The sequence below is a fragment of the Diospyros lotus genome, chromosome 1 (genome assembly GCF_014633365.1).
Source record: "Diospyros lotus cultivar Yz01 chromosome 1, ASM1463336v1, whole genome shotgun sequence".
Classification (NCBI taxonomy): domain Eukaryota; kingdom Viridiplantae; phylum Streptophyta; class Magnoliopsida; order Ericales; family Ebenaceae; genus Diospyros; species Diospyros lotus.
This window is the reverse complement of record NC_068338.1, coordinates 22536445-22562581: the sequence shown is the minus strand read 5'-3', so window position 1 is coordinate 22562581 and position 26137 is coordinate 22536445. Positions and strand designations below refer to the sequence as shown.

The following is a 26137-nucleotide window of genomic DNA, read 5'->3' as shown; positions in this document are numbered from 1 at the left end:
TTTGCTAAATACGTTCATGAAACTCGCTATGAGTTATAGTGTACAAACTCATTATTTGCTAAATACATTCATGAAACTCGCTATGAGTTATAGAATCCAGTGGCTAAAATAAAATAATAGTGCCATTATTAATTTCTTTCCCCCCACATAGTGGGATAAAGTCTTGGTATGTTGTTCTTGTTTGAATAGAGTTCCAGTGTACCTAACTAATCTTTTTGCCAAATTTTCTATTAAGTTACTTGTTTGGTAGAAAGCTTATTTAGCCTTGTAATATGGTTTCCTTCATCAATAAATAATTTATTGCAATACTAAGTATCCCTTACTTGTTACTTTGAATTGCTTGCTTGCTTTGGGCCTAGTTGACTTCATTCTTATTTGATTTCTTGAGCAAACTTATGGAACAGATTGCTAGACTAGTTGGGGTGGGGTCTACATTGTTAATTCAAAATAAGTGCTATAGAGATATCATAAGCAACTACTTCTATGAATTATTGAACAATGGACTTACAAAGCCGTTATGATGTTTAGAAATTCCAATATTTCAAGTAAAGTTGTGAAAAACATGAAAAGAATACCATAGTTATTATTATTATTATTTTTTTTGTATACTAAACAATAAATAAACATAAAATTAAAATTTATAGTAATAGGGGCTAATTTCCTTACAAAAGAATAACTCTGGATGAAGATGATTAGAGTACTAAAATTCATGTAACTGATAAGAGAATTAAGGGTTGTAATGATGATAGAGCCTTTATTGATTGGGAGATTGACTTTGGCTTGTTCGCCTAGTTTTATGAATATTAAAATTACTTGAAAATTTATAATGAGGTGAACTTTGGTCACAACGGCAAGGTTGCTCTTTTTTGATTGGAAGGCCATGAGTTTGAGTTGTAGAAACCAACTTTCTACTAAAAAGCAAATGAAAGGTTGCATAAATACGACCCTCTCTCAAGTCTTGCAAAGCAAGGGGCTTCATGCATTGGAGATGCTCTTTATTTAAAAATTATAACATTATGATAACTAATTTTAATGAATTCAAGACAATGGTAGTATGGTTTAGATAAATCATAATGAGTATATATTTAAATAAATCATAATTTTAAAGCTGTTATGGATTCATCTCTGCGTATTTAAATAAATCAAAATGAGTATATATTTAAATGGTTGAGTTTGTTGATTAATGTTAAATGTAGAAATAATAATTTATAAGAAAAAGTTAACATATTATCTATCAGTTTAAACTTTTGGTGTCAATTCCTCCAGCTCAGTATGTCCTCTCCTACGCAACCATTTGACGCCACCTTCTATACTTGTCGAAGTCTCGACCCCAAGTCCCATTGTGCACACCTCCACAAAACTATCGAGAACTTGGTTGTAAGCCAACTAGCACACCATTGGAACCAAATTGGAAGGATAAAGAGGATGGAACAGAGGGTCCAGTAGACAGAGAAAGATACCAACGATTAGTGGGCAAATTGATATATTTTTCCCTTATACGACTGGATATAGCATATGCAATAAGTGTAATGAGTCAATTTATGCATTGATCCACTAGCAAACACCTTAAGGGGTGTGTGAAATAATTTGGCTTGAAAAACAATTGGAAGACTTAAAGATGCCAATAACTACTCCTACCAAGTTATACAGTGCCAACAAATCAACAATAAACGTTGTGAATAATCCAGTACAACATGAACAGATGAAACATGTGAGGATTGATCGCCACTTTATTAAACAAGAAATTGAAGATGGATGGATTAATATTACCTATATTCCTATTGGTTCACAAGAAGCTGATATTCTTACCAAAGCAATGGCTAAACAAGGGTTTGAATTGATTAGAGACAAACTGGGAATGAGAGACATCTATTCACCAGCTTGAGGGGGGGGGGGGAGAGTGTTGAAGAAAGGGGATACGAAAATATTTGTTGTTGTACCGAAGGGAGATAGGATGATAAGAAGAGGTTTGAAAGATTTAAAATTAAAGCAAGTTGAGATGATAAAAAAGGGATTAGAAGTTTGAGATAAAGTAGCTCCGTAAAGATAGGATAGGACTACTACTTAAGTTTAAATCTTATCGTATGTCCTATCTTATCTGTTGTATCCTATTTAAATTTGTATTTTGTATTCTTGTATTATAGGAGCAAACTGAGGCATGCCCATGTATAAATATCTCATCTAAGTTCAATACAAATTGAGAAAGCAGTTCATTCGTTCATCTCCAATTATCCCAAGGTGTTCCTACTTAGGTTTCTCATGTTATTTTAGGTTTGTTGTTTTTGTCTACTTGTACAGATATGGTCCATAGTGCTTTTAGGATAGATTTATTTTGGATGTTTTTGTGTTCTCCTCTAAAGGGGTTAGGATTCAATTTTTCCTTGGTCAATGGAATGATTGTGCAACCATATTATGTGAAATTTTTGTTTTTCTTTACACTACTAGATGACCAATAATGATTTCATTGTTTTAGGAAACCATTTCTTCTTCGGCTTCTCTTCTCCGCAAGTAGTAACTCAGCCTTCTCAATTGCCCTTCTCGCTCTATTTATGCACAAGGGACTAAATCCACACTTGAAATGATTACGAAACCACTCTTGAATCGCGGCCTCCACTTGCACCATTGTGAGCTCATCAAACTTTTCTCCCCAAAACTACCAGCCAGTTCCAGTGTCACCGACTATCTACAGGAAGCAGAATTCTGGATAAGATCCCTATGTGAAAAACCTAATCCCCAATTTGACGATGCGGTTTCACTTTTCAACCAACTCATTGATTTGAATCTCGTTCCTTCGCATCCCACATGCAACTTCCTTGTTCGAGCCCTTGCCAAGTCGGAGAACCACAATTTGACTCTCCAAGTGTACAATACGATGAGCCCTGTTGGCATTTCCACTAGTTTTCTAACTCTGAGTGTTGTGATTGACTGCTTTGTGAATACACATCAGGTTGAATTTGCTTTTGGGGTATTGAGTCTGATGGTCAAGCGTGGTTTTAGTGTTACTATATACAATGTGAATATTGTATTGAAGGGCTTGTGTCGAAATGGCAAGGTTGTTGAGGCAATGGAGCTTTTTTGACAACTGCGTAGAGGTTGTATCTCATTTGATATTATTGTTAGCTTTAATACACTTATAAGGGGACTTTGCAAGGCAAAAAACATGGAATGAGCTCTGAAATTGAGAGATGAGATGAAGGTAACAAATTGTAGCCCCAATTTGACTACGTACACCATTTTGATGGATGGACTATGCAAGGAGGGTAGAATGGACGAAGCTATGAGACTGTTCAAGGAGATGAGGATGAATGGATTGGTTGCTGATGTTGTTGCCTATGGGACACTTATAAGTGGTTTCTGCCATAGAGTGGATGTTATTAGGGGCAAGGAACTCTTTAATGAAATGTTGGGACAAGGAATTTCCCCAAATGTGATCACATATAGTTGCTTGTTAGATGGTCTGTGTGGGATAGGTCAATGGGAGGAAGCAACAACAATATTGAACTCTATGACGGAACGAGGGGTCCGTCCTGATACTGTCACTTACACAAGTTTAATTGGTGCTATTTGTAAGGATGGGAGAGCCAGCAAAGCTGTCAAGTTATTTGATTTGATGCTAGAGAAGGGTGAAGAGCCGAGTGTTGTAACGTACAATGTTCTAATAAATGGATTGTGCAAGGAAGATTTGGTAAGCGATGCTTCTAAAATATTTGAAATGATGATTGAGAGGGGGAAGAAGCCTGATGTGGTTACTTACAACACTTTAGCCACAGGACTTTGCAAAAATGGGAAGGTTAATGAGGCAATCATTCTTTTTTATATGATGTTGAAAGACAATAACTATGTTAAACCAGATGTATACACACTTAGTGTGCTGATCCAGGGGCTCTGCAAAGAAGGTCGTCTTGATGAAGCTGTGGAGATTCACCATTAGATGGTTGTGGATGGGAACATCTGTGACAACGTAGCTTATACTTCGCTGATTCAGGGTTGTCTAAAGGAAGGGAATGTTGAGAAAGCTATGGGGTTTTGGAAACAGGTGCTCCAATCAGGGCTAACTCCAGATTCATTCATGTATAGTGTTATGATAAATGGATTCTGTAAATTGCATATGGCTAATATAGCAATAGGGATTCTTATAAAAATGAGAGCTTGTGGGCTTTACCCTACCATGTTTAGCTACAATCAACTGATAGCAACTCTGTGCAAAGAAGGCAACTTGGTGCAGGCAAGAGGACTGTTTGATGAGATGAGGAGTTTGGGCTGCGAACCTGATGTTGTGTCATTTAATATAATAATTGACGCAACTCTGAAAGCAGAGGATATTCAATCTGCCAAAGAAGTACTTGAAGACATGCTTCAAAGGGGTTTGGCCCCTGATGCTGTGACCTTTTCCATATTAATAAATAGGTTTTGCAGGGCTGGCCAGTTGGATGATGCTAAGAGTGTTCTGGAGAAAATGATTGCACATGGCTTTAAACCAGATGCCTACGTATTTGATTCTCTTCTTAAGGGTTTTTATTCATGGGGTGAAAAGGAAGAAATCATCCGCCTGCTTCATAAAATGCCTGCTCTGGGTGCTTTTCTCGACCCAATAATAACTTCAACCATCTTGACGTGTCTTACCTCTGAAGATCTCAAAGATCCCGATGTTGTAGAGCTTTTGTCAAGTTTTCCTCAGCAAACTTCACGGAAGGATAAAGTATCACACGAAACTCCAAAAATTCATCCTAGCCAAAAGCTAAGCCCTGCCTGATTATTTTTGCATCTATTTTATAATGCTTGCTTGCTTGCTGGTGGTCCTAACAGGAATAGCCACAATATACAGTTTTCCTTCTTTATATTATTGACTTTTTTTTTTGCCATTGTTGTATTAATGTTGACAGGTCAGGATGCATTTTGTAATTTTCTTTTTTGGATTATAACGTGGCACTGTATTGTACAATGCAGGTGAGATTATCCTTTTGATTTTGATCAGCAACACCATCTAGATCTTTAGCTCTGTAAGGCAGAGTCGAGTACGTATACTTAGCTCTTTAATTATCTTAATTCTTCATGATGGGACCCGCTAAATGAATTAGAGTTCTTTTCATGGCCATTTGTTGAAACATGCCACTGTTAGTTTATTTAGTCTCTTTATTTATTTTGATTTTTTTTTATATATATTTTGTGAGGGCCTCTGTCTAAGGATATACTCAATTGGTCTAATTGACCCTACAACAGACTCAATCAATATACAAACACACGTTAACATATATATAAATATAATGCTATACGCATTTAACATATATGTAAATATTTTTTGGAATATATATTCAATATATATATATAAAGTTTAATAATTGTAAATTTAAATATTTAAGAAAGTTAATTTGTTTCATTAATAATCTATTTTCTTGCCCCGCAGAAGTTGAAAATTCCTGCTTCTGCCTATTTCTGTTGTATGACAATTTTTTTTTTTTTTTATTGACAATATTTCTAAATATTAGGCAAATAATATAAAAATAGATAAAAAAAACGTAAATTATAAAAAAAAATTCCCTGATCGTGCAGCACCAAAGAGAACAATTTTTTAAAAATGTTATAATTTTTTAAATAATTAATAAAATTTTAAATTATTTAACAAATTACTATTCTTCTTCTAACTCAATATATATGCTACGTTGTAACTAATGAGAAAGAGTATTATGCTGATGAAAAATAGTGTAAATTAAAATATTTCATAATTCGATTTGCAAAAAGATAAATACAACCTGGATTGAAAATAATGTATTTATATATTAATACATGAATGTTATTTTAAATATAAAAAAATGTATAAGATTTAAAAAATTAAAATATGAGTAGCTCATAAAACGCAAAATTCAGAGAAGAGTAGGGATAAATTCTTATTTAACTCCTCGGTCTAACTATTTGCCCTGCTGGCAATGACAGTCTTGGAATGTTGCGAGCGGGCAAAAATCTTATGCGGAGATGCTCATCTTCATTCCCCGCAAGCCCTTACTGCCCTCTTAAAACCCTAAATTCCTAGATCTGCTATCCGGATCCGCTCGCGCGCTGCATCACCCTTTCGGCATCAAGGTCGAGCCTATCGATATGGCGGCGCAAGAAGGAGATGAGCAAGGAATCACTTATCGCCGCCAAGGAGCTCAAGAGGCTGCAGTCTTATCCTGTGCAGTTCGAACGGTTCATGAAGTCCCATGTTTCTCGCCTCCTCAAGTCCAACCTCGTAGCCGTCCTCGCCGAGCTCCAGAGACAGAACCTCGTATTTCTCTCTTTGAAGGTTTTCCAACTCTTATTCTTTTTCTTCGTTACTTGCATTGTTGTTTGGCTGCTGAGATAATTTACCAATTAAAATATTAAGCCCGACTATTAGAATTTAATGGCAATAAGGACACAGTTGCAACAGATTAGCCATTTTTCATTGGTCAATTCTGGTAATCTAATCTTGCACTATTTCTTAGACAATTTTTTTTTTTTTTACTTGTTAGGGTTGCTTTGTTTTGAGCTCTATCAACATTTGGTTCTTATCCTGCAGAAATACTTCTATGCGAGTGTTGTTTCATTTTCATGTCTTTGTGTCAAATGTGCAAGGTGTACGTAGGATAGTAAGTAGACAGAAAGAAATGCTCTGGCAGCTGAATTTGAAGGTGCGCATTGGAAGCTCACAGCTAACATTGCTTTTGTCTAAATTCTACTTTGTTAATTTTTCAACTTTTTCCTCCACCTTTCCAAAGACTCAAGGAAGGATTAAGCCCCTAATATTATCGTTGCCATGAATAGATATGTTAGAATGCCATGCATTTATATCATTCATATCTGTCATATAACACTCAAATATTCTCTATGCTATTCAAATAGCCATGATGACATTAATGAAGGTGCAACTGTCAACAAACTTGATGCTAGGTTTGTGTCATTCACGAAAATTGCTAGTGGTGCTGTTTTGGATTCTGCCACTTCTGAAACACTCCAAAACATCTAGTATTTGTCCAAACTTGTGATATTACTTTTTAAAAATTATTTAGAACTAAGAACTCTTTGGAAACACTGTACGAACTCATTATTATTGCTAAATACATTCATGAAACTCGCTCTGAGCTATAGAACAACAGTGATAAAAATAAAATATAGTGTTATTATCAATTCCTTTTCTTTTAAACTTTTCAACTATACAAAATAACTTTCCTTCTTTTTTTTTGGTTTGTTATGAAAAGAGTTCTGACACCCACATAGTAGGATAAAGTCTTGGCATGTTGTTCTTGTTTGACTAGAGTTCCAGTGTACTTAACTAATCTTTTTCCCAAATTTTCTTTAAAGTTACTTGCTTGGTAGAGAGCTTATTTGGCCTCGTAATATGGTTCCATCATCAATAAATAATTTATTGCAATACCAAGTATCCCTTACTTGTTACTTTGAATTGCTTGCTTGCTTTGAGCCCAGTTGACTTGATTCTTGTTTGTTTTCTTTAGCAAACTTGTGGAACAGATTGCTAGACTAGTTGGGGTGGGGTCTAAATGGTTAATTCAAAAAAAGTGCTATAGAGATATCATAAGCAACTCCTTTTATGAATTATTGAACAATGGACTTACAAAGCTATCATCATGTTTAGAAATCTCAATATTTCAAGTAAAGTTGTGAAAAACATGAAAATGATGCTAGAGTTAAATTTTTTTTTTTTGCTATACTAAACAATAATTATATGGAAAGTTTAAATCTATAATAATGGAGGGAGGCTAACTACTTTACAAAAGAATAATTATAGATAAAGATGATTAGAGTGCTAAAATTCTTGTATCTGATCCTACCTAGGAGAATTAAGGGTTGTAATGATGATAGAGCCTTTATTGATCGAGAGATTGACTTTGGCTTGTTGCCCACCTTTATAAATATCAAAATTAATTTAAAAAATTATAATGAGGTGAACTTTGGTCACAATGTTAACGTTGCTCCTTTTTGATTGGAAGGCCATGAGTTTGAGTTGTAAAATTAATTAAATATTTGATTGTTGCCATCGTAATTTTTAAAGCTATCATGAATGCGTCTATTTGCATTTAATTAAATCATAATGAGTATATATTTAAATTGTTGAATTTGTTGATTATGTTGAGTGTAAAAATAATAATATAGAAATAAAGTTAACGCTCTATCTATCACTTAAACTTTTAAATGATATAAGGGTCAACTTTTCAACATAATATCAGAGTAGGCAAGGGTCATAAGTTTGTACCTCATCTTTAACTAAATATTTAAATAGTTGAATGTGCTTGGATCAGTTATATAATGAAGTTCTAGCCACAGATGAGGAGAGTGTGTTAAAAGTTAAGATATATATATATATCTATAAAAGATAAAGTTAACCCTCTATTTACTAGCTTAAGCTTTTAGATGGCATGTTGGTTAGTAATTCAATGGTAACATGTATAATTGTTTGTTTGCAAAGTAGTGTTAGAATTAGAGAGGAGAAAGGAGTAGTCATTGTATAAGTAATGCATGGAGAAAGTACAAGTTAGTTTTTTTACTCTTTAGTATTTAACATGAAAAGGAAATCAAATAAAGTTGGAAAAAATGCTCCTAAGCTTCTGATCCCCTAAGAAAAAACCTGAAACGCTGCGTAGTATGGTATGGGCATTACTGCTCAATAAGTCCCACATGCAACATGCAAGACACAAATGCAATCCGTAGTCATCCAAAGCCTCTCTAAGGCTTCCAACCTAACTTCATCAGTTTTTATCAAGGCAGCAAACTTAACTTTCTCATCTTGTTAATGAACACCACAAACTAATTCCCACTAAGGCGGCATTCCTCTCAAGATGAGTTTTAGACTTTTTGTTAGAACTATTTTGTAAATTTATAAATTTGAGTTTAGTTTTAGTTATCAATACAATATTATTGTAATATAATATATTAAATATGATGTTATATTATGTAATATAATGTTATATTAATCTTGTCATTTTTTAATATACTAATAATTTAAAATAACTTTATACTAATAAAATTATAATAATGTGTTTTAGTTATGATATGATATTATCTTATATTATGATGTTATGTTGTATAATATTAATGTAATGTTATTTTTATATGATATTATACAATATTGTAATATAATTGTAAAATACTAGTATTGTTGATAATATTGATAATATCATGAAACTAGAAGACTTCAGCTCGCCCAGCTTGCCTCAACCTCACCAAGAGGTTAAACTTGAACCCTTAAACTCGCTTGTACTTGGTTGAGTTGAGAACACTACCATTGGACCAAACAACTAATTTATTGAGTTTGGCTTCAAACCCTCCTCAACTTGCCTTGAAACTCAAAACCAAACAGGGTTTTATTTTGATGAATGAAACATGTTGGGAGCTTAAATACTTGATGTGAATGGACGTAATCCTTGTCTTAGGGACAAGGTGTGAACTGATATTGGGATATCTATGGCTTTATCTTGCATCAATGTAAGTTCTTAGACTCACTTCATTTGTATGAATGGCATTGGTAGAGTATGTCAAGCCCCAAGACTTGAGGAGGGACAATTATGGAAATCAAATGGTTTGAACAGAATAGAATGAGAAAGAGAGATAGAGAACAAGAGAGAACGAGAGAGATAGGATATGGAATAGAAACTTCTGTATTCTTTGATACCCCTTCCGTTCTGCCGAAGGTCTTTTTATAGAGCCTTTAGCCACATCATCACCTATTATCCAACCATCCAACTAACCTAACGGCCATGCTAGCTGTTGTACAATGAGTTATTCCCTTTTCCTGCCTAACCTCGTAACCCCTTTCAGTTACCCACCTAACAGCTTATACACCTAGAATTTCCCCCCAATACAAGCATACCCCTAGGGTCATGACATAGTATGATACAGTTTGAGAAGGTGTGATTTTGTTATGCATCGCTATTTTATGTTGGATTAATGTCGTTGTTAATAAGCATTAGTGACCAGTGCATATGGGTCCCTAAGGTGGGATATGTCCATAGAGAACCATCGCCTTAGCGGAAATCAGTTTGTGGTGTTAATTATCAAGTTGAGAATACTGGTTTTGCCATCTTGATGAAAACTAGTGGGGTTTGGTTGGAAGCCTTGGAGAGGCTTGGGATAAGCACGAGTCGCATTATGTCTTGAATGCCACATGGGAATCTTACCAAGCCATTATGCTCATACCATACTACACAGTGTTTCATGATTGCTGTGAGGAGATTAGGAGCTTAGAAGCATGAAGATATGCATATTTGGTTTACGTTGTGCATTTGGGAGGTTGATAGTGCAGATCTCGAAATTTTGTTGTTGTGCATTACAATGAAGTCCTTGCAATTTATTTTGTGTAAAGCATATCATGCTTTAGAGTGATTGAGGTTGAAATTGGGAAGAAAAAATGCATTATAGGAACGAGGGTCATTAAGATAGGTGATTGAATCAGGTCCCACGGACCAATAGGCGAGGATAAGGTGACTGAAGAATTGCCAGACGGATGAATCTGCACCTGATGCTTTTGAAGTGGCACCTTATGGATCGCCTGATGCGTTGAGTTGAGAGTTTTCATGAAACGAGAACTGTTTTGACAAACCCAACTTAAAAATAGTATGCTCACGTACAAATGGAGGTTTTGGGGATAACCTTAATAAACTCCAGCTCAACCCATCATGCACTGAAAGACCAGATGGGCTAATGGAGCTGCAAGATTCTTTGGGATAACTTCCATCGTGCAATATTTGGTTAAGGTGCAGGCAGGGTTTACATTGAAGAAAAATAGTGTTTGGAAAGGGAAATTTTTTTCATTAATTCCTCTTAATCTCCAACCTACCCCTCTAATTATCCCTTAGTTTGGATAATGTAATTACGGGCTGTTGCTGACATGCTCATGTCCATAAAGAAATAGTTCAACATTTTTTTACTCTAATTCATATCTTATTTTGCAGTTGTACGATGCGGTGCGTAAAGAAATATGGTACCGGCCAGACATGTTTTTCTACACAGACATGCTTATGATGCTTGCAAGGAACAAGAAAGTGGATGAAGCAAAGAGAGTCTGGGAGGATCTGAAGCAAGAGGAGGTTCTTTTCGACCAGCATACATTTGGGGACATTATTAGGGCCTTTCTTGATAATGGCTTGCCCTCAGAGGCAATGGACATATATGATGAAATGAGAAGATCTCCTAAATCTCCACTATCTTTGCCATACCGAGTCATATTGAAGGGGCTCATTCCATACCCAGAACTGAGGAAGAAAGTGAAGGATGACTTCTTAGAGCTTTTCCCAGATATGGTTGTGTATGACCCACTTGAAGACCTTTTTAAGCATCAGGAGCGGAGAAGGGAAAGCGAAGAGGATTAATGTGAGCAAATCATTGTACTGGACTATACCAAGGGAGCGACCATTCCAGCTAGTTGATAGCACTCAATGCCACATACTGGGCAAGAACCAGAAGTTATAGAGTTACCTCCCAAGCTCCCCCGCTGGTACATAATTTGAGTAGAAAACTGGGTGCGGATTTGCATGAACTAAAAGGTCACGATGATATAAACACTCTTTTATGCGGTCAGCGACCTCCTTTTGCAATTTGAGTGATTTGTTTGAAATTATATTTGGAGATTGGCTTGACATTTCGTCTATTATTAAATTCAATATTATGAAGTGAGCCTTTGGGAAATTTGGTTTTCTGGGTTCTGTAAATCAGTAGGATCAATTGTGCTTCATTTAGACAATGTTGACAGATTGACACATTCGCAATGTGAGCATGATTTTACGATTACTTGTTAATTTGCAGATTCTTCTTTTCTCTTGCCCTTTGGCTTATGTTCGCTTTGGTCATATTGTTCTTATATTGAAATTTAAACCTTCTGCATTTAGGTTTTCAAATTAGCATTTATGGAACAGAACAAAAAATTATAAAAAAAGAATTGAGAAATAAATTTTATGAAGAATATGTCACCATATGGATTAACATTAACTGGAGGTTGCACCACCTGCATTTCCACCAGTAAGAGGGACGGATAAAATACAAAACATTAATAGGGAAAATTCATTTAAGTAATTCGTTATTGTAATTGTCATGAGGCTGGCAGTTGTGTCTCCGTGCAGCGCCTCGCTTGACCATGTGAGGCAAATAAGAAATCTGTATTGTGACGTGCCTGTATGCATAACCATATATCAGTAAAGAGTTCTATTACGGCCAGAAAATCTTATCAAGAGACTTACATAATAGGGTTGAAAAGACTAAAATACTCTCGTTCCTAATGCAAATTTGTAAGGATGCCACTACACAGCTTCGCCTCTCTCCTCCCCCTTTCTCCCATGGCCGCGCAACTGCCGCGCCTCACCTCACCGCCGCACCTCGTCTCGCCGACCGTCGCTGGAGCGACGGTTGGCCAGGCGAGGCATAATAGCCGTAGGAGAAGGGAGAAAGGAAGGAGGCGAGGGCTCTGCGCGCTACTATGGGAGAAGGGAGAGAGGCGAAGACTGGAGAGGGCATTTGAGTTTTTTCAACCTCATTCGATAAGTCCGTCGATAACTCTCTCAGACAAAGTAGTGTCTTCTATCAGTAAATTTGTAGGAACTTGAAGAATGTTCGTGCGTGGCATATGGCTGGCTGGTTCTCAGCACCCAAAAGTCACGCTTGTGATGAATTTTGCAACGAGTTTGTTGTGAGGTGACCCTTTCCTACTCCATTTGATACAACCAAACTTCTTGTTGCATTTGTCAATGTCTCGACCCACCCCCGAGTCCTGTAGTGCACGACCTGCCAAAATGCATTTAAGAATAAGTTATAAAATGCTAGAAACTAACATAACCAAATCGATAGAGTCATTTAAAATAAATGCGAGGAACTAGGAAGATAAAATGATAGAAATTTACAGTGTTCTTAAAACACTAGATAAAATAATAAAAATCTCAGAAAACAAACATGGAGGAATGACATTGTTTATTTTGATAGATACTTACTAGGTTTCTTCCCTGGCGCTTTTGAAAAATGTAGAAATAATTACCATTTTTCCTGTATTTACACGAAAAACCCCTACTAATAATTACCAGCATTCGGTGGGTGTGTGTTTTGTCTTCTTCTTGATTTTCTTATTCCTGGTTTTATTTTTTTCTTTATTCTCCAACAATTTGTGATTCTATCTCACATAATTCTTTCACCTTCGCTCTGTTCGGCTTCCACTGGTATATTACCTCTACCTCATTAAAATACAAAAGTTTAAAGATGATATCATGGAAGATAATGCGTCCTTATTATCTCTATAAAATCGGGAGTGGACTCCGTATTACCAGGGATCTGGTTTACCTCACATAGAGTAAGTGAGTCCCCTTCTCCGATTGTTTCGCATTCTTATTGTTATGCGAGTTGAATAGTTTGACTGGCGAGCTGAACGGTTAGACCAACGAGCTAGAAGGAGCTCGTTGGGTATATCACTAAGAGCTCGTTGGAAACCTTGCTGGGAGCTCATTTGGTTCCGCGATTTGAGTTCAGGTTTCAGCGACGTGTGATCTTATTATGACGAGCTCGGCCCTATTAGATTTTAGGCGATTAGGCTGGCCTGCTGGGTCAAGCCCAACCAATGAGAAATAACGCAGGGAATACCCATAACAAATATTATTTTATAGTAAAGGGAGAGAAATTTTCATTTCTAAATAAAATAACTAAGATAATTTTTAAAATTAAATATGAAATTAGAGATGAAATATTTTTACCTAACAAAAATAATTTTTATGCTTATAAGGAATATCTGAGACAAAAACTGTTTTTTCTCTATCCATACTGCTTGTTCACTCCTCGGTTTATTTGCAAAAAGAATCCAAATAGAACTGCTTTACCTATCCATCTACCTTGCAAACCCTCGCTGCCCTCTGAAAAATATGGCCGAAAAGCATAATAAAAATCGCAAGCAATATCTAGATTTAACTATCAACAGAGAGAATCACATAAAATTTAAATTTGACACTCGCACATAAATTTGATGGAGTGTGAATGACTCCATCTCATTATGTCATCTCCTACATAATCATCCAATGTCACCTTCGCTTCTATATATATATCTATATATATTGATTATATATATATATATGTTATTATTTAATTTTATAATTTGATTTTATAACTTTTTTAAAAAAATTATTATTTAAAAATAGGTGATGTGATTGCATTTGATTGGATGGACAGAAAATAAGACAAGTTTTTGAGATAGCAAATCTCGGCTCATATAGATAGATAGATAGATGTATGCATACAGAAGGTATTTTTACATTTAATATTTTCTAGTAGTGTTTGGAAAGCAAATTTTCTCATAAAATATTTTACAGGGAAAATGATTTTAGGACGTTTGGGTGAACAACGTGAATTAGGGATATGAAGGCAGTAAGTAATGATAAAAGCTATAACCTCTTCCATATAGGCATATATGATAAGACCAGTAACATTTTTTAATGCTATCTCATCAATTGATGATTATTCATAATGAAAGGTGTAAACTTTTTCTTTTCTTTATTTTCTTTGTCTTTATTAAGATATTTAATGATATTGACAAAGCATGTTTATTGTTCACTTAGATCAGGGGCGGATATAATAGTGAGTTGTCCTGGGCTTCAGCCCAGGGCAACCCATAAGAAATTTTTTTTTTATAATGTAAATTTGTTAAATTTTTAGTAGTAGTCCAACTCACCTTCAATTTTGCCCAGCCCAGCCTATCCCACCTGCCTGGATCCACCATTGACTTAAATAGTATTTGTTAATTAAGACAAAGGTACAATTTTGTCGCAGGGAGTGCCCTAGAGCTTAGATACCTAAGGACAAAGGTATAATTTTAACGAGCGTCTCGAGATGAGACTTATTACACTGAAAGAAATCAAATCAGAAATGGTTTTCGGTTAAGCTAAGTTATAACCTAAAAATATCGAATAATGGTAAGGGGCTTCCGAAAAATCGTATATATTGAGTAATTTTGAGTTAATAATTCTGGGATTTTAAGTATCTCGATAAATTTGATGTTTGAGGGTATAATTCTAATTAGAGAAATTATCCAAATGAAAGAATGATGAAATTATGAGCTTAGGTGGTGAAATGTTAAAGTTGAAAACTTGAAATATGGGCCAAAGTGTTATTTGAAAGAAGTTTAGGGTTTTAGCTTGGATTTCAAAAGATGGATTAATTCTAGTTTTGGATTTCAAAAGCCACTCAATTATGGCTTTGAGTCTTTGGAGTCCATGGCTAAGATTGTGACAAGTGGCATAACACCATTGGTTGAAGGATTCTATAAATAGGCACCTTGAGTTGCTCTCAAACCATTCCAAACAAATTTGAGGAGTGAAGCACTCTAAGAGGAGGAGCTTACTCTAGAGAGAGAGAAGGACGTTCGGTAAGAAGGCGGGAAGAAAGCGGCGAAGAAGCGGCGGAGAACGAGCCTCGTCGGAGTTGCGGGTCTTCGTCGGAATTCGCCAAAATCAGTCAGCAAAAAGGCAAGGTAAGTCCAATTTTTGTTTGATAATCTTGTAGACGGGGAAGAGAGGGTTGCGTAGGTTCAAACGGGGGTCGAATCGGAGTTAAAACGAGGGAGATATGGCCGAAATACCAAACCGACACGTTACTGTTCGGAATCTGGTGCCTGCGCGTGAGTTACACGCGCCGGATAATGACTGCGCGTGGGGGCGCGTGTCCAGCCTTCTTGGGTCGCGTGAGGGAGCGTGAGAGGTACTTTTTACATGAAATTTTTCACTTATACCCCTACTTTAATACCCTTCAACTCCATATAAAAATATTTGAGGTTAGATTTACCAAAACACATATTTTCTGCAGAAACCTAGGCCGTTTGCTGTAAAATTATATCGTCGAAGAGATAACTCAACAAGGTGAGACTCCGTGAGACTCCTATACTCCAAATCCTATTTTTATTCTCTTATGAGAGACTTCTATTACATGAGACGTGTTTCATGAAGTTCTTACACATAAACGCATGTTATTCTCTTACGTGAAATCATGATGCATATATGAAATGTATTTTTCTGAAAATTATATGCTATTGACTTTTTAACTGTTGCATTTATAAAATTCGTGTGGCCATACTGTTGTACCTATCTGTTGTTGGCCGAGGGCAAAAGTCGGATATCCCCCGAGATGCGCTATGCGTGCGTCATCAAGAAAGCTCTCGTGGGGAAGACCGTGAGCTTAAGGAACAACGGATGTGGTGCTTGCATGAGTGCTATGAAGTCGGGCCAAAGTGACATGGTTAGGGACCTCCCGAGAGGCGCTATGCGTGCGCCATTGAGAAAGCTCTCGTTGGAGGAGGCTAACGTGTTCACGAGGCACTTCGGAGTAGTTCTCGTTGTTTCCTCATACATTTTATACCTGATCATGCATCGATATAAACTGTTTTTGGAGTTTCTCACTAGAAGATTCATCTTCTAATTGGACTATGTCCCTAGAATATTCAAACGTTCCAGGTTCGACGAGCGGCTCTAAAGGAAAGGAGGTAGCCGAAGAATAAGTTTAATTTGCTGTCTATAGCATGTTTAGAATATTTTCATTTATATGCGAACCTATGTATGTCTTGAATATGTTTAAGACGTTCAGTTATATCTTGCGAGAGATGATGTCCATGTAATTCATTTTGTAAACGTCTTGAACAATTTTATGATAAATAAAGTATTATGGTTGTGAACCATATCAGGTTCGATCTATCTTTCGCATTCAAGATTTTAACGCCTGTCTTAGCTATTCGATTATTGGGTTTGTTAAGCTGAGAATGTGTAAATTTGGATTTTTAGGATATTGTGTGATGTATGACAGCTATTGTTATATGAAAAATTTTTATATTCCTGAAATCCTAAGTTATAACACGCTCAAGAAATTTGGGGTGTTACATGCTTAACCTGGGGTAATCCAGGGATGGGTGACCCCCCTGAGAAGTTCGCGTAGACCCATCAGGATAAGTTATTCCGGTCCTTCCTATCGCTCCATCGGGTCTTTACAGGTGGTATCAGAGCCGACCTCTGAGCGTGGTGGTGGGGCAAACCTCAGCGAGGAGGCTGAGTCCCTGAGGGGGGTGCGTGTAGGCACTTTAGGTGAATCCCACATCAGCCATGTATCGGGGGGAGATCTGGGACCGGTTGTAAGGTCGCATGACGAGGACGTCATGTGCTTAAGGGGGGGAGAATGTAATACCCCAAGAGCCCAGAGAAGTTAGTATATATCGAGGATAGTGTAAGAAAAGAAACAACACCAGCTGAATATCTTTTGGGTTGAATGTTGGCAAAAAACTCCCAAGTTAAGCGTGCTTAACCTGGGGTAATCCAGGGATGGGTGACCCCCCTGGGAAGTTCACATAGGCCCATCAGGGTAAGTTGTTCCGATTCTTTCTATCGCTCGAACTAGATGTTACAGTTGTCCTCCAAATGTATTCAAAATGAATTTTGATAGTGCAATAACCATATGTGACTGGTGTTGGAATTGGTCTCTATTATTGTAACGTTGAGTTGAAGGGTTGATGGCCAAAAGTATATTTATATTCCTAAATTTTTATTTTTTTTATAAAATTTTAATTTTTTTATAATTTTAAACGTGTCCCTAAATTTTAGCTGAAGGCATATTTATGTTCCTAAACTTAAATATTTTTTCTTGTGGAACCCAAAACTTTTTGTAATTTTAAATATGCTATTAAATTGTGCAAAATCACTGACATTTGAAATGTATCCCTAGCTCACTTGTTAGCCAGATGTTTTAATGAGTAATTTTGTAAAGTTTATAAGTATATTTGGAAATATATATAAAAAGTTTAACTAAAGTTTAGGACACATTCAAAATTATAAAAAATTTAAAGTCATAAAAAAAATCGTAAAAGTTTATAATTTTCGCCAATAGTTAAGGGTAGAAACTATGCATTTACAAGCGATGTTGATTGCACTGACATTGTAGTTGGGTATGCATGCAGGCGCGAAATTGGCTATATCAACAACGTGGATAACATGCAAATCAAATGCCACTCTAGTATTGTAATAATCAATCTTAATTCTTCGAAAGAAGTGGATCTACTAATGAGCTGCTTTGGGCTAAAGATTAGGATAGCTTATGGATTGGCCTAGCCTAATCTCGTCTCAGGACCCTCGGCTCTTGGCTCGATCCTGGCCTTACGCCAGCCTGCAGAAGCATCATTGCAATCGTATACTGGGTACTCGCGCGCTCGCTCAAGATCTCATCATCATTTAAGGCATATCACATCCTCATTAATTACGAATCTCGTTCACATTAATGAGGGTCTCGTCGACACGATATTATAGCTTGGAAGCCTCCATCGATATTGGATATCCAGTCTCATCACCCTGTAAACACACGATGCATGCATGCAGGAGGACCTCTCCTCTTTCTATATGAATCAACTATTTTCAGAGTTAATGTATATTCTTCTCTTTGACCTACTAATACTCTACTATTTTTACTCTCTTACTCACTCAAGCGTCAGAGTGCTTACAGGTGCCAACCACCCCCTAATAGATCGATCGTCGGAGTCTGTCCCTTGTCGTTGCAGGCATGATTCCGATCGCTCTCTTTGGCCTATGAACAATCTACTATTAGATTCAATTTTTTAGTATAATTTTTTTTAATAATAGCTCAATTCAAAAAATTAAAAAAAAAATAGCCCACTCAAAAATATGTTACATGTGGTCCTTAACTGTTGATCATAATCCATTTACAAGTAAAAACTTATAAGCCCAATATCAAATTTGCCCAAATCCTATCATTAATTTCAAATAAACACAAATAATAACTTTTTAAAATTAACTTTTATCATTAATTTCAAACTCAAATCTTATTATTAATTATATAATAATTTTATTATATTAACTTTTTAAAATTTTATCATTCTCCGACATAAATTTTTGAATCCACTCCTATTATTGGAAAAGTGTATACAACCATTTTGTGGATGAAGGCAAGTTTCATCTTTATCATAACTTCGAGTTCAAACATGTTTGTTGGGATGACAAGGTTGCCCCATTCATTGTTTAGTGTAATATGGCTATCAATGTCATGGAAGGCATGTTTGGGTGGACAATTTTCCAATATCACTTGAGTCATGTTGCTTGTGAGGATGTCGTGTCTAGAAGAGTTGATTTATCTAAAAAGAAAAAAATTTAAATGGCAACTCACCATTTCTAATGAAAAAAATGTTCATTGTTACTTTGTAACAGTAATGTTGAGCTATTTTAATGATATCGTGTGTACTTGATGTTGTAAAAGACAAGATGCTATAGTCATTGGTATGGTATGCTATTGGTATTGAACAAATTTGATGTGTACATTTAAATATATCACACTTTTTGTTGTTTGATTAACGTATCATCACGAGCGCTCCCATTATTCAGTCTCATGATTTTAGTAAGAGAGATAAATCGGGGAATTCAGCAGGCAGATTTCGATCTTTAACACAACCGCAAATATGAGGGCGATAAGCATTTTTTATTTTTCAGGGTTGCTCATTGCCTGCTGAATTATCTTATGGTCAAAATTCAAACACGGAATCTATAAATCTAAAGAACAACGCCTCAACACATTTTTCCTTTACCAAAATATATCACTCTTTTAAATTTATACATGTGTAACCATAATAGAATTTTCTAAACAAAAATGGCTTAATACATAAGGAAAGGGTTCTACACTAAGAAATGTGACATTTAGTTTGTTAACTAAAATTTGACTATATTTCATTATTCAATTATTTGTTTTCATTATTTTTAATCTTTCGATTAATTAAAAGTTAACAGTCGAGCTAATAGTGACACACATGACGGAAATTTTATTACACGAGGTTAATTTTTTTAGGTTGAATACAAACAAAGACTCTAGACTATTAAAAAATATGGCCCTTGACCCTTCAACGAAAATTTTGACATATTCATTCATTAAATCATTTATTTTTGTTCATTTTATTCCTTCAATTGAGAGATAGCTATTGAATTAATGATAATAAATAAGATGAAATCTCTATGGCACACAAGATTAATTTTGACAATTTCATCAAAACTAAACTCGTGTTATAATATAAGTTTTGTATTATTTATTATTGCTAATTCAAGTGCCAACTCTCAATTAACTGAAAGAATAAAGTGAATGAAACAAATGGTTGAACGAGGGAATATGTCTAAATTTTAATTGGTTGAATGAGGGAATATGTCAAAATTTTAATTGTGAGGCAAAAGATTATTTTTTAATAGTTTATGGACCTCTTATATATTCAGCTTAAAAAATTTTATTTGACATGTAATAAAATTTTCGTTTTACGTGTTGGACCGTCCAGGCCCAATCTCGGCCCAATTTGATCTACCTTTTGGACGCAGCTTTGGCCCAACGCCAGTCTGCCATAGCATCATTGCAAACTCATTGGGTATCCGCTCAATCATCTCAGATCTCATCCTCATTAATGACGGATCCCATCTACATTAATGAAGGTTCTGTCGCCACCATACTACCACTTGGGAACCACCACCGGTGCCAAATAGCTAGTCCTATCACCTGCAAGTGCACGTCTCATGTATGCAGGAGGATATCTCTTCCTTCTATATCAATTAGCTCTTTTCAGAGCCAAAGTGTGTTCTCTTTTTTGACTTATTGATTCACTGTCTCATCTTATCCTCTTACGCATTAAACCGTCGGAGTTTCTGTAAGTGCCAACCATCTCCCAGATGAACCCGTTGCAAGAAACTTGTGCCCCACCTCTAATTGTCCCCTTATGCGAGCGATGTGTTATTGTTAATTTAGTCATTAATTCTTAATTAATTGAAAGACTAAATGAAGTGAAAATAAATTGTTAAAAAATAGAATATAATAAAATTTTATGTGAGCGACTAAAAATTAATTTCTTAATAATTTAAGGATCCTAACAAAAGTCAAATCATAGAAGCATGAAAAAAAAAACATTGCTATTACTAAACACTGCTGAAATAAAAGATTTAAGAATACGTATAAAAAAAAAAGACTCTAAACGAAGACACAAAAGATAACAAAAATCTCTATTAGTTTGTATTATGAAGTAATTACATTTTCAATATTATTCGATATTTTGACCGGAACCAAATTTATTAAGAATTTAAGTAGTAATTGAGCGGGCAGATCACGGATGGACTGGAGGCTTACCAGAGAAGGAAGAAGGGTTGAACGGGTTGACCCGGACCCATTTCACAGACACAGATAGGGGGAGAGAGAATAGAAAAACCAGCAGAAGTAGGTGAAAAGCAAAGGAGTAAAGAAAGAGAGAGAGAGAGAAGAAAACAAATAGGTTGCCATAGTATTACGACAACCACTCTTGCTCTCTCTCTACCTAATCTACTCCCCCAAATTACCCCCCATCCAGGCCAAAGATACAGCCAAACCAGAGACAGAGAGACAGGGAGTGTGATCTCTTTTTTGCTTCTTCGTCTCCATCTGTCCTTTATCGAAACCCTAGCTCTTCTCTTCCCGCTCCAGCAGCCAGATCTCGGCGAGTTCGCCGCCACGGATCCGAGTTGCCGCGACGCCTGGCTCGGAGGACTCGTCTTTGGTTTGATTGCGGTCGCAATGGCGCGGTCTCGCGGTTGATGTTAGTGTCTCGCAATGTCGGCTTCGTTGGCGGCGCTCGAGCGCCCCAGAGTCGGGGCTTCTAATACGGTATGTTCCGTTTGCTTTTACTGGATACTGGCTTTCCGTTTGGGTGAGGAGAAGAGGGATGAAAAGATGAAAATGTTGGGTCTTTTGACTCGATGGAGTGATTGTAGTGATGCTGAGCTCAATTGATTGAAAATCGGGGAGTTCAGAATTGGAGCTTGTCTCTTTTTACGCGTGATGTCGTTGTCCAATTGGAATGCCCCGTGAGCGTGGCTACGAGGTCGATTCCTCATTTGGGTGCTAGATAGGAGAATGCGGCTTTCTGTTGTCTGCTTTCACGTAATTATTCCGTGTTCCGTTGAAGCATTAGGGCCTTCTATCTCGAGATCTTCTCGTCTTGTCGTTTTTAGTCGGTTAAGACGCCTCATTTTGGCACGCGTTCATACATCGCCCACGTGTTTGGCTGTTGTCTGAATTGTGTTTAAAAATTAGATGATTCTTCTTGTAGATCCTATGTGTGGACTACACACACAATGTCTGTGCACAGAAAAAAGAAAAGAAAAGAAAAAAGAAACATGTCCATCTCTGATTTGAACAAATTACTAGATTTTAGTTAATCTGATAGAAGACGTGAATGTTGCTGAAATAACTGCAGTCTACGTGCCCTTATTTGAGAGGACCGTACTAAGGAGCTAGCTCGCATCCATATATCAAGGAATTGAGACAACGGCTGCAACTCCAAATCATTGTAAAAAACAGCTAATGATAAAGCTTAACAAAATGCAAAATCTAGATTAGGGATGGGTAAGCTCTGATCAATAATTAATCATGCAAAATAGATAACATTATACCTTCATGCACTTAGAATGATTAGAGGTGCTTTGAACTTCAGAATTTCATTTTTTTTTTGGTTATGTTTTGTGCCCTTTTGAATTTTCCTTTTGTTGAAAAGATTGTGTTAAAATACTTGAATTGATAGATTTATTCTCGTCTCTTGTTGTGATACAATATTTCATTAGAAAGGAAAACAGAAAAAAAAAGAAAAAATCATGTTTTATTTTGTTAGTAGAATACATATATTCCCAAAACTTTAGGTTAGTGAGAGGACATTTTCTTTTTGATAAATTTCTCTCAGCCATAAAAGTAGAGCTATGTAGACAGAGGGACAAGTTAGTATTTTGTCATAGCTAGTATTTTGTCATAGCTTGTAAAAGTGAGTCAAAATTGTATTAAAAAAGATGTCAAAGGTTAGGAAGGTGGCATATAAACAATCACTAGAAAAAGGCTTCTACAATGCCATTCCATATGCAAAATAATGTTACTATAAGAGAAAAGGTGGCAGAAAAATGAGAAAAAGTAGGAAATAATGGTTAAAAATGGAGGAAGATATTGGTTGGTGGCTTCTCTCTAATGAGAAAAACTTGGTTAGTGAGTTGTGGAGCCTTATATGTGGTATGGTAGGAAGTGGCAAAAAATTGGTTAGTCTAGAAGATATATGCATATATATATAAATATGTACATATATACACATGTTTTAGGATAAAGAATCTTGTAACCGACTGGGAATAACATTGGAATGATCTTTCACTTGAAATGTATTCTTGAAGATGAGCTTTTGAAGAAAGAGTGTTATTATAAGCTGCTGGACACTTCAAGATGTACAAGCACTTTATGAAGCTTGTTATTTTCGAATGTATCATTCATTAGAGCATACAACCCAAGAAGTTGTTCTTTCTCATGAGATAGTATATATTACTTTACCTTAAGTTCTTGGAACTGATTCTCACTTTTGTGAAAAAGGGTGTCTTTATTGCATAGGGCTCCCAGGTTTCTTGTAGGCGGGTGGGGGGAGGGTCATTTTTGTAGGCAGCCTTATCCTTGTTTGCAAATAGGCTTTTGCGAAAAGAATGTTGGTTAATTTAAGTTGGTGGAAGTGGAGATTTAGAGGGTAAACTTGAGATTTGGAAATATAAAATTAATTTATATGAAGTCTACACCATGAGAGGTAGTTTCAAACAATGACTCAAGGAGAGATTCAGCCAAGCCCCTAATATTATCACTGCCATGAGTAGAGATGTTAGAATGCCATGCATTTATATCCTTTGTATCTGTCATATAACACTCAAATATTCTCTATGTTATTCAAATAGCCATGATGACATTAATAGAGCTGCAATGGTCAACAAACTTGATGCTAGGTTTCTGTGTAATTTATGAATATCGCTAGAGGTGCTGTTTTGGATGCTACCACTTCTGGAACACTCCAAAACATCTAATATTTGTCCAAACTCATAATATTACTTTTTTAAAATTATTTAGATCTAGGAGCTCTTTGGAAACACTTGGCCAGCGTACAAACTCATTATTTGCGAAACATTCATGAAACTCACTATGAGTTATAGAATCCAGTGGCAAAAATAAAATAATAGTGCTGTTATTAATTCCTTTCCCCCGCATGGTGGGATAAAGTCTTGGTATGTTGTTCTTGTTTGAATAGAGTTCCAGTGTACCTAACTAATCTTTTTGCCATATTTTCTATCAAGTTACCTGTTTGGTAGAAAGCTTATTTAGCCTTGTAATATGGTTTCCTTCATCAATAAATATTTTTTTTGCAATACCAAGTATCCCTTTTTACTTTGAATTGTTTGTGTGCTTTGGGCCTAGTTGACTTGATTCTTGTTTGTTTTCTTGATCAAACTTGTGGAACAGATTGCTAGACTAGTTGGGTGGGGTCGACATCGTTAATTAAAAATAAGTGCTATAGAGATATCATAAGCAACTACTTCTATGAATTATTGAACAATGGACTTACAAAGCTATTATGATGTTGAGAAAATCCAATATTTCAAGTAAAGCCGTGAAAAACATGAAAAGAATACTAGAGTTATTATTATTATTATTTTTTTGTATACTAAACAATTATTAAACAAAAAAATTAAAATTTATAGTAATGGAGGCTAACTACCTTACAGAAGAGTAACTGTGGATGAAGATGATTAGAGTACTAAAATTCATGTAATTGATAAGAGAAAGGGTTGTAATGATGATAGAGCCTTTATTGATTGGGAGATTGACTTTGGCTTGTTCGCCTACTTTTATGAATATCAAAATTACTTGAAAATTTATAATGAGGTGAACTTTGGTCACAATGGTAAGGTTGCTCTTTTTTGATTGGAAGGCCATGAGTTTGAGTTGTAGAAACCAACTTTCGACTAAAAAGCAAATGAAAGGTTGCATGTATACAACCCTCTCTCAAGTCTTGCAAAGCAAGGAGCTTCATGCATTGGAGATGCTCTTTATTTAAAAATTATAACATTATGATAACAAATTTTAATGAATTCAAGACATTGTTAGTATGGTTTAGATGATTCTTCATATTGCCAAATTTACTCAAGGTTTGCAAGTAAAATTGATTAATATTTGATTGGTGTCTTTGTGATTTTTAAAGCTATTATGGGTTCATCTCTGTGTATTTAAATAAATCATAATGAGTATATATTTAAATGGTTGAGTTTGTTGATTAATGTTAAATGTAGAAATCATAATTTAAAAGATAAAGTTAACGCGTTATCTATCAGTTTAAACTTTTAGTGTCAATTCCTCCAATTCATTATGTCGTCTCCTACGCAACCATCCGACGCCACCTTCTATACTTGTCGAAGTCTTGACCCCAAGTCCCGTTGTGCACGCCTCCACATAACTATGGGGAACTTGGTTGTAAGTCAACTAGCATACCATTGGAACAAAATTGGAAGGATAAAGTGGATGGAATGGAGAGTCCAATAGACAGAGAAAGATACCAACAGTTAGTGGGCAAATTGATCTATTTATCCCTTACACGACCGGATATAGCACATGCTATGAGTGTAGTGAGTCTATTTATGCATTCACCCACTAGCAAACACCTCAAGGGGTGTGTGAAATAATTTGGCTTGAAAAACTAATGGAAGACTTAAAGACGCCAATAACTACTCCTACCAGACTATACAGCGACAGCAAATCAGTAATAAACATTGTGAATAATCCGATACAATATGAACGAATGAAACACGTGAGGATTGATCGCCACTTTGTTAAACATGAAATTGAAGATGGAGGGATTAATCTTACCTATATTCCTATTGGTTCACAAGAAGTTGATATTCTTACTAAAGCAATGGCTAAACAAGGGTTTGAATTGATTAGAGACAAGCTGGGACTGAGAGACATCTATTCACTAATTTGAGGGGGAGTGTTGAAGAAAGGAGATACGAAAATATTTGCTATTGTACCGAAGGAGATATGATGATAAGAAGAGGTTTGAAAGATTTAAAATTAAAGTAAGTTGAGATGATAAAGAAGGGATAAGAAGTTTGAGATAAAGTAGCTCCGTAAAGATAGGATAGGACTATTACTTAAGTTTAAATCTTATCATATGTCCTATCTTATCTGTTGTATCCTATTTAAATTTGTATTTTGTATTCTTGTATTATAGGAGCAAACTGAGGCCTGCCCATGTATAAATATCTCATCTAAGTTCAATACAAATTGAGAAAGCAGTTCATTCGTTCATCTCCAATTATCC

The 26137-nt window shown here is 35.8% G+C and overlaps 3 protein-coding genes and 1 long non-coding RNA gene across 12 annotated transcripts in view; all 4 read left to right on the top strand.

The window, feature by feature from the left end:
* Window positions 1–3190: 3190 nt before the first annotated feature.
* On the top strand, window positions 3191–3931 carry LOC127809927 (pentatricopeptide repeat-containing protein At4g28010-like). Its single transcript, XM_052349146.1, has one exon. The coding sequence runs from the start codon at window positions 3191–3193 to the stop codon at window positions 3929–3931; it is 741 nt and encodes a 246-aa protein (XP_052205106.1).
* On the top strand, window positions 3932–4753 carry LOC127809850 (pentatricopeptide repeat-containing protein At4g28010-like). Its single transcript, XM_052349028.1, has one exon. The coding sequence runs from the start codon at window positions 3932–3934 to the stop codon at window positions 4751–4753; it is 822 nt and encodes a 273-aa protein (XP_052204988.1).
* A 1289-nt stretch (window positions 4754–6042) lies between these two features.
* Window positions 6043–26137, top strand: part of LOC127799332 (pentatricopeptide repeat-containing protein At1g62350-like) — an 89334-nt gene continuing 69239 nt past the window's right edge. For 2 of the 9 annotated variants that reach the window (XM_052333317.1, XM_052333291.1), the window contains exon 1: window positions 21231–21636. Coding sequence is in view for 5 of the 9 variants with exons in the window: in XM_052333350.1 (XP_052189310.1) it covers window positions 6113–6280; window positions 10923–11339 (585 nt within the window). In the remaining 4 variants the exon portion in view is untranslated. Of the gene's footprint in view, window positions 6281–10922; window positions 11340–21208; window positions 21637–26137 lie in introns of those variants that run through there. The other 7 variants (XM_052333350.1, XM_052333326.1, XM_052333275.1 and 4 more) reach the window with 7 other exon arrangements.
* Window positions 14965–16533, top strand: LOC127799381 (uncharacterized). The gene is made up of 3 exons (XR_008022613.1): window positions 14965–15463; window positions 15796–15848; window positions 16440–16533. It is a non-coding gene; the product is annotated as an uncharacterized LOC127799381 (long non-coding RNA).

What these genes read in the sequence shown, in the direction of transcription:
- LOC127809927 (XM_052349146.1), top strand. Translation starts at nt 3,191, where the DNA reads ATGAAGGTAACAAATTGTAGCCCCAATTTGACTACGTACACCATTTTG.
- LOC127809850 (XM_052349028.1), top strand. Translation starts at nt 3,932, where the DNA reads ATGGTTGTGGATGGGAACATCTGTGACAACGTAGCTTATACTTCGCTG.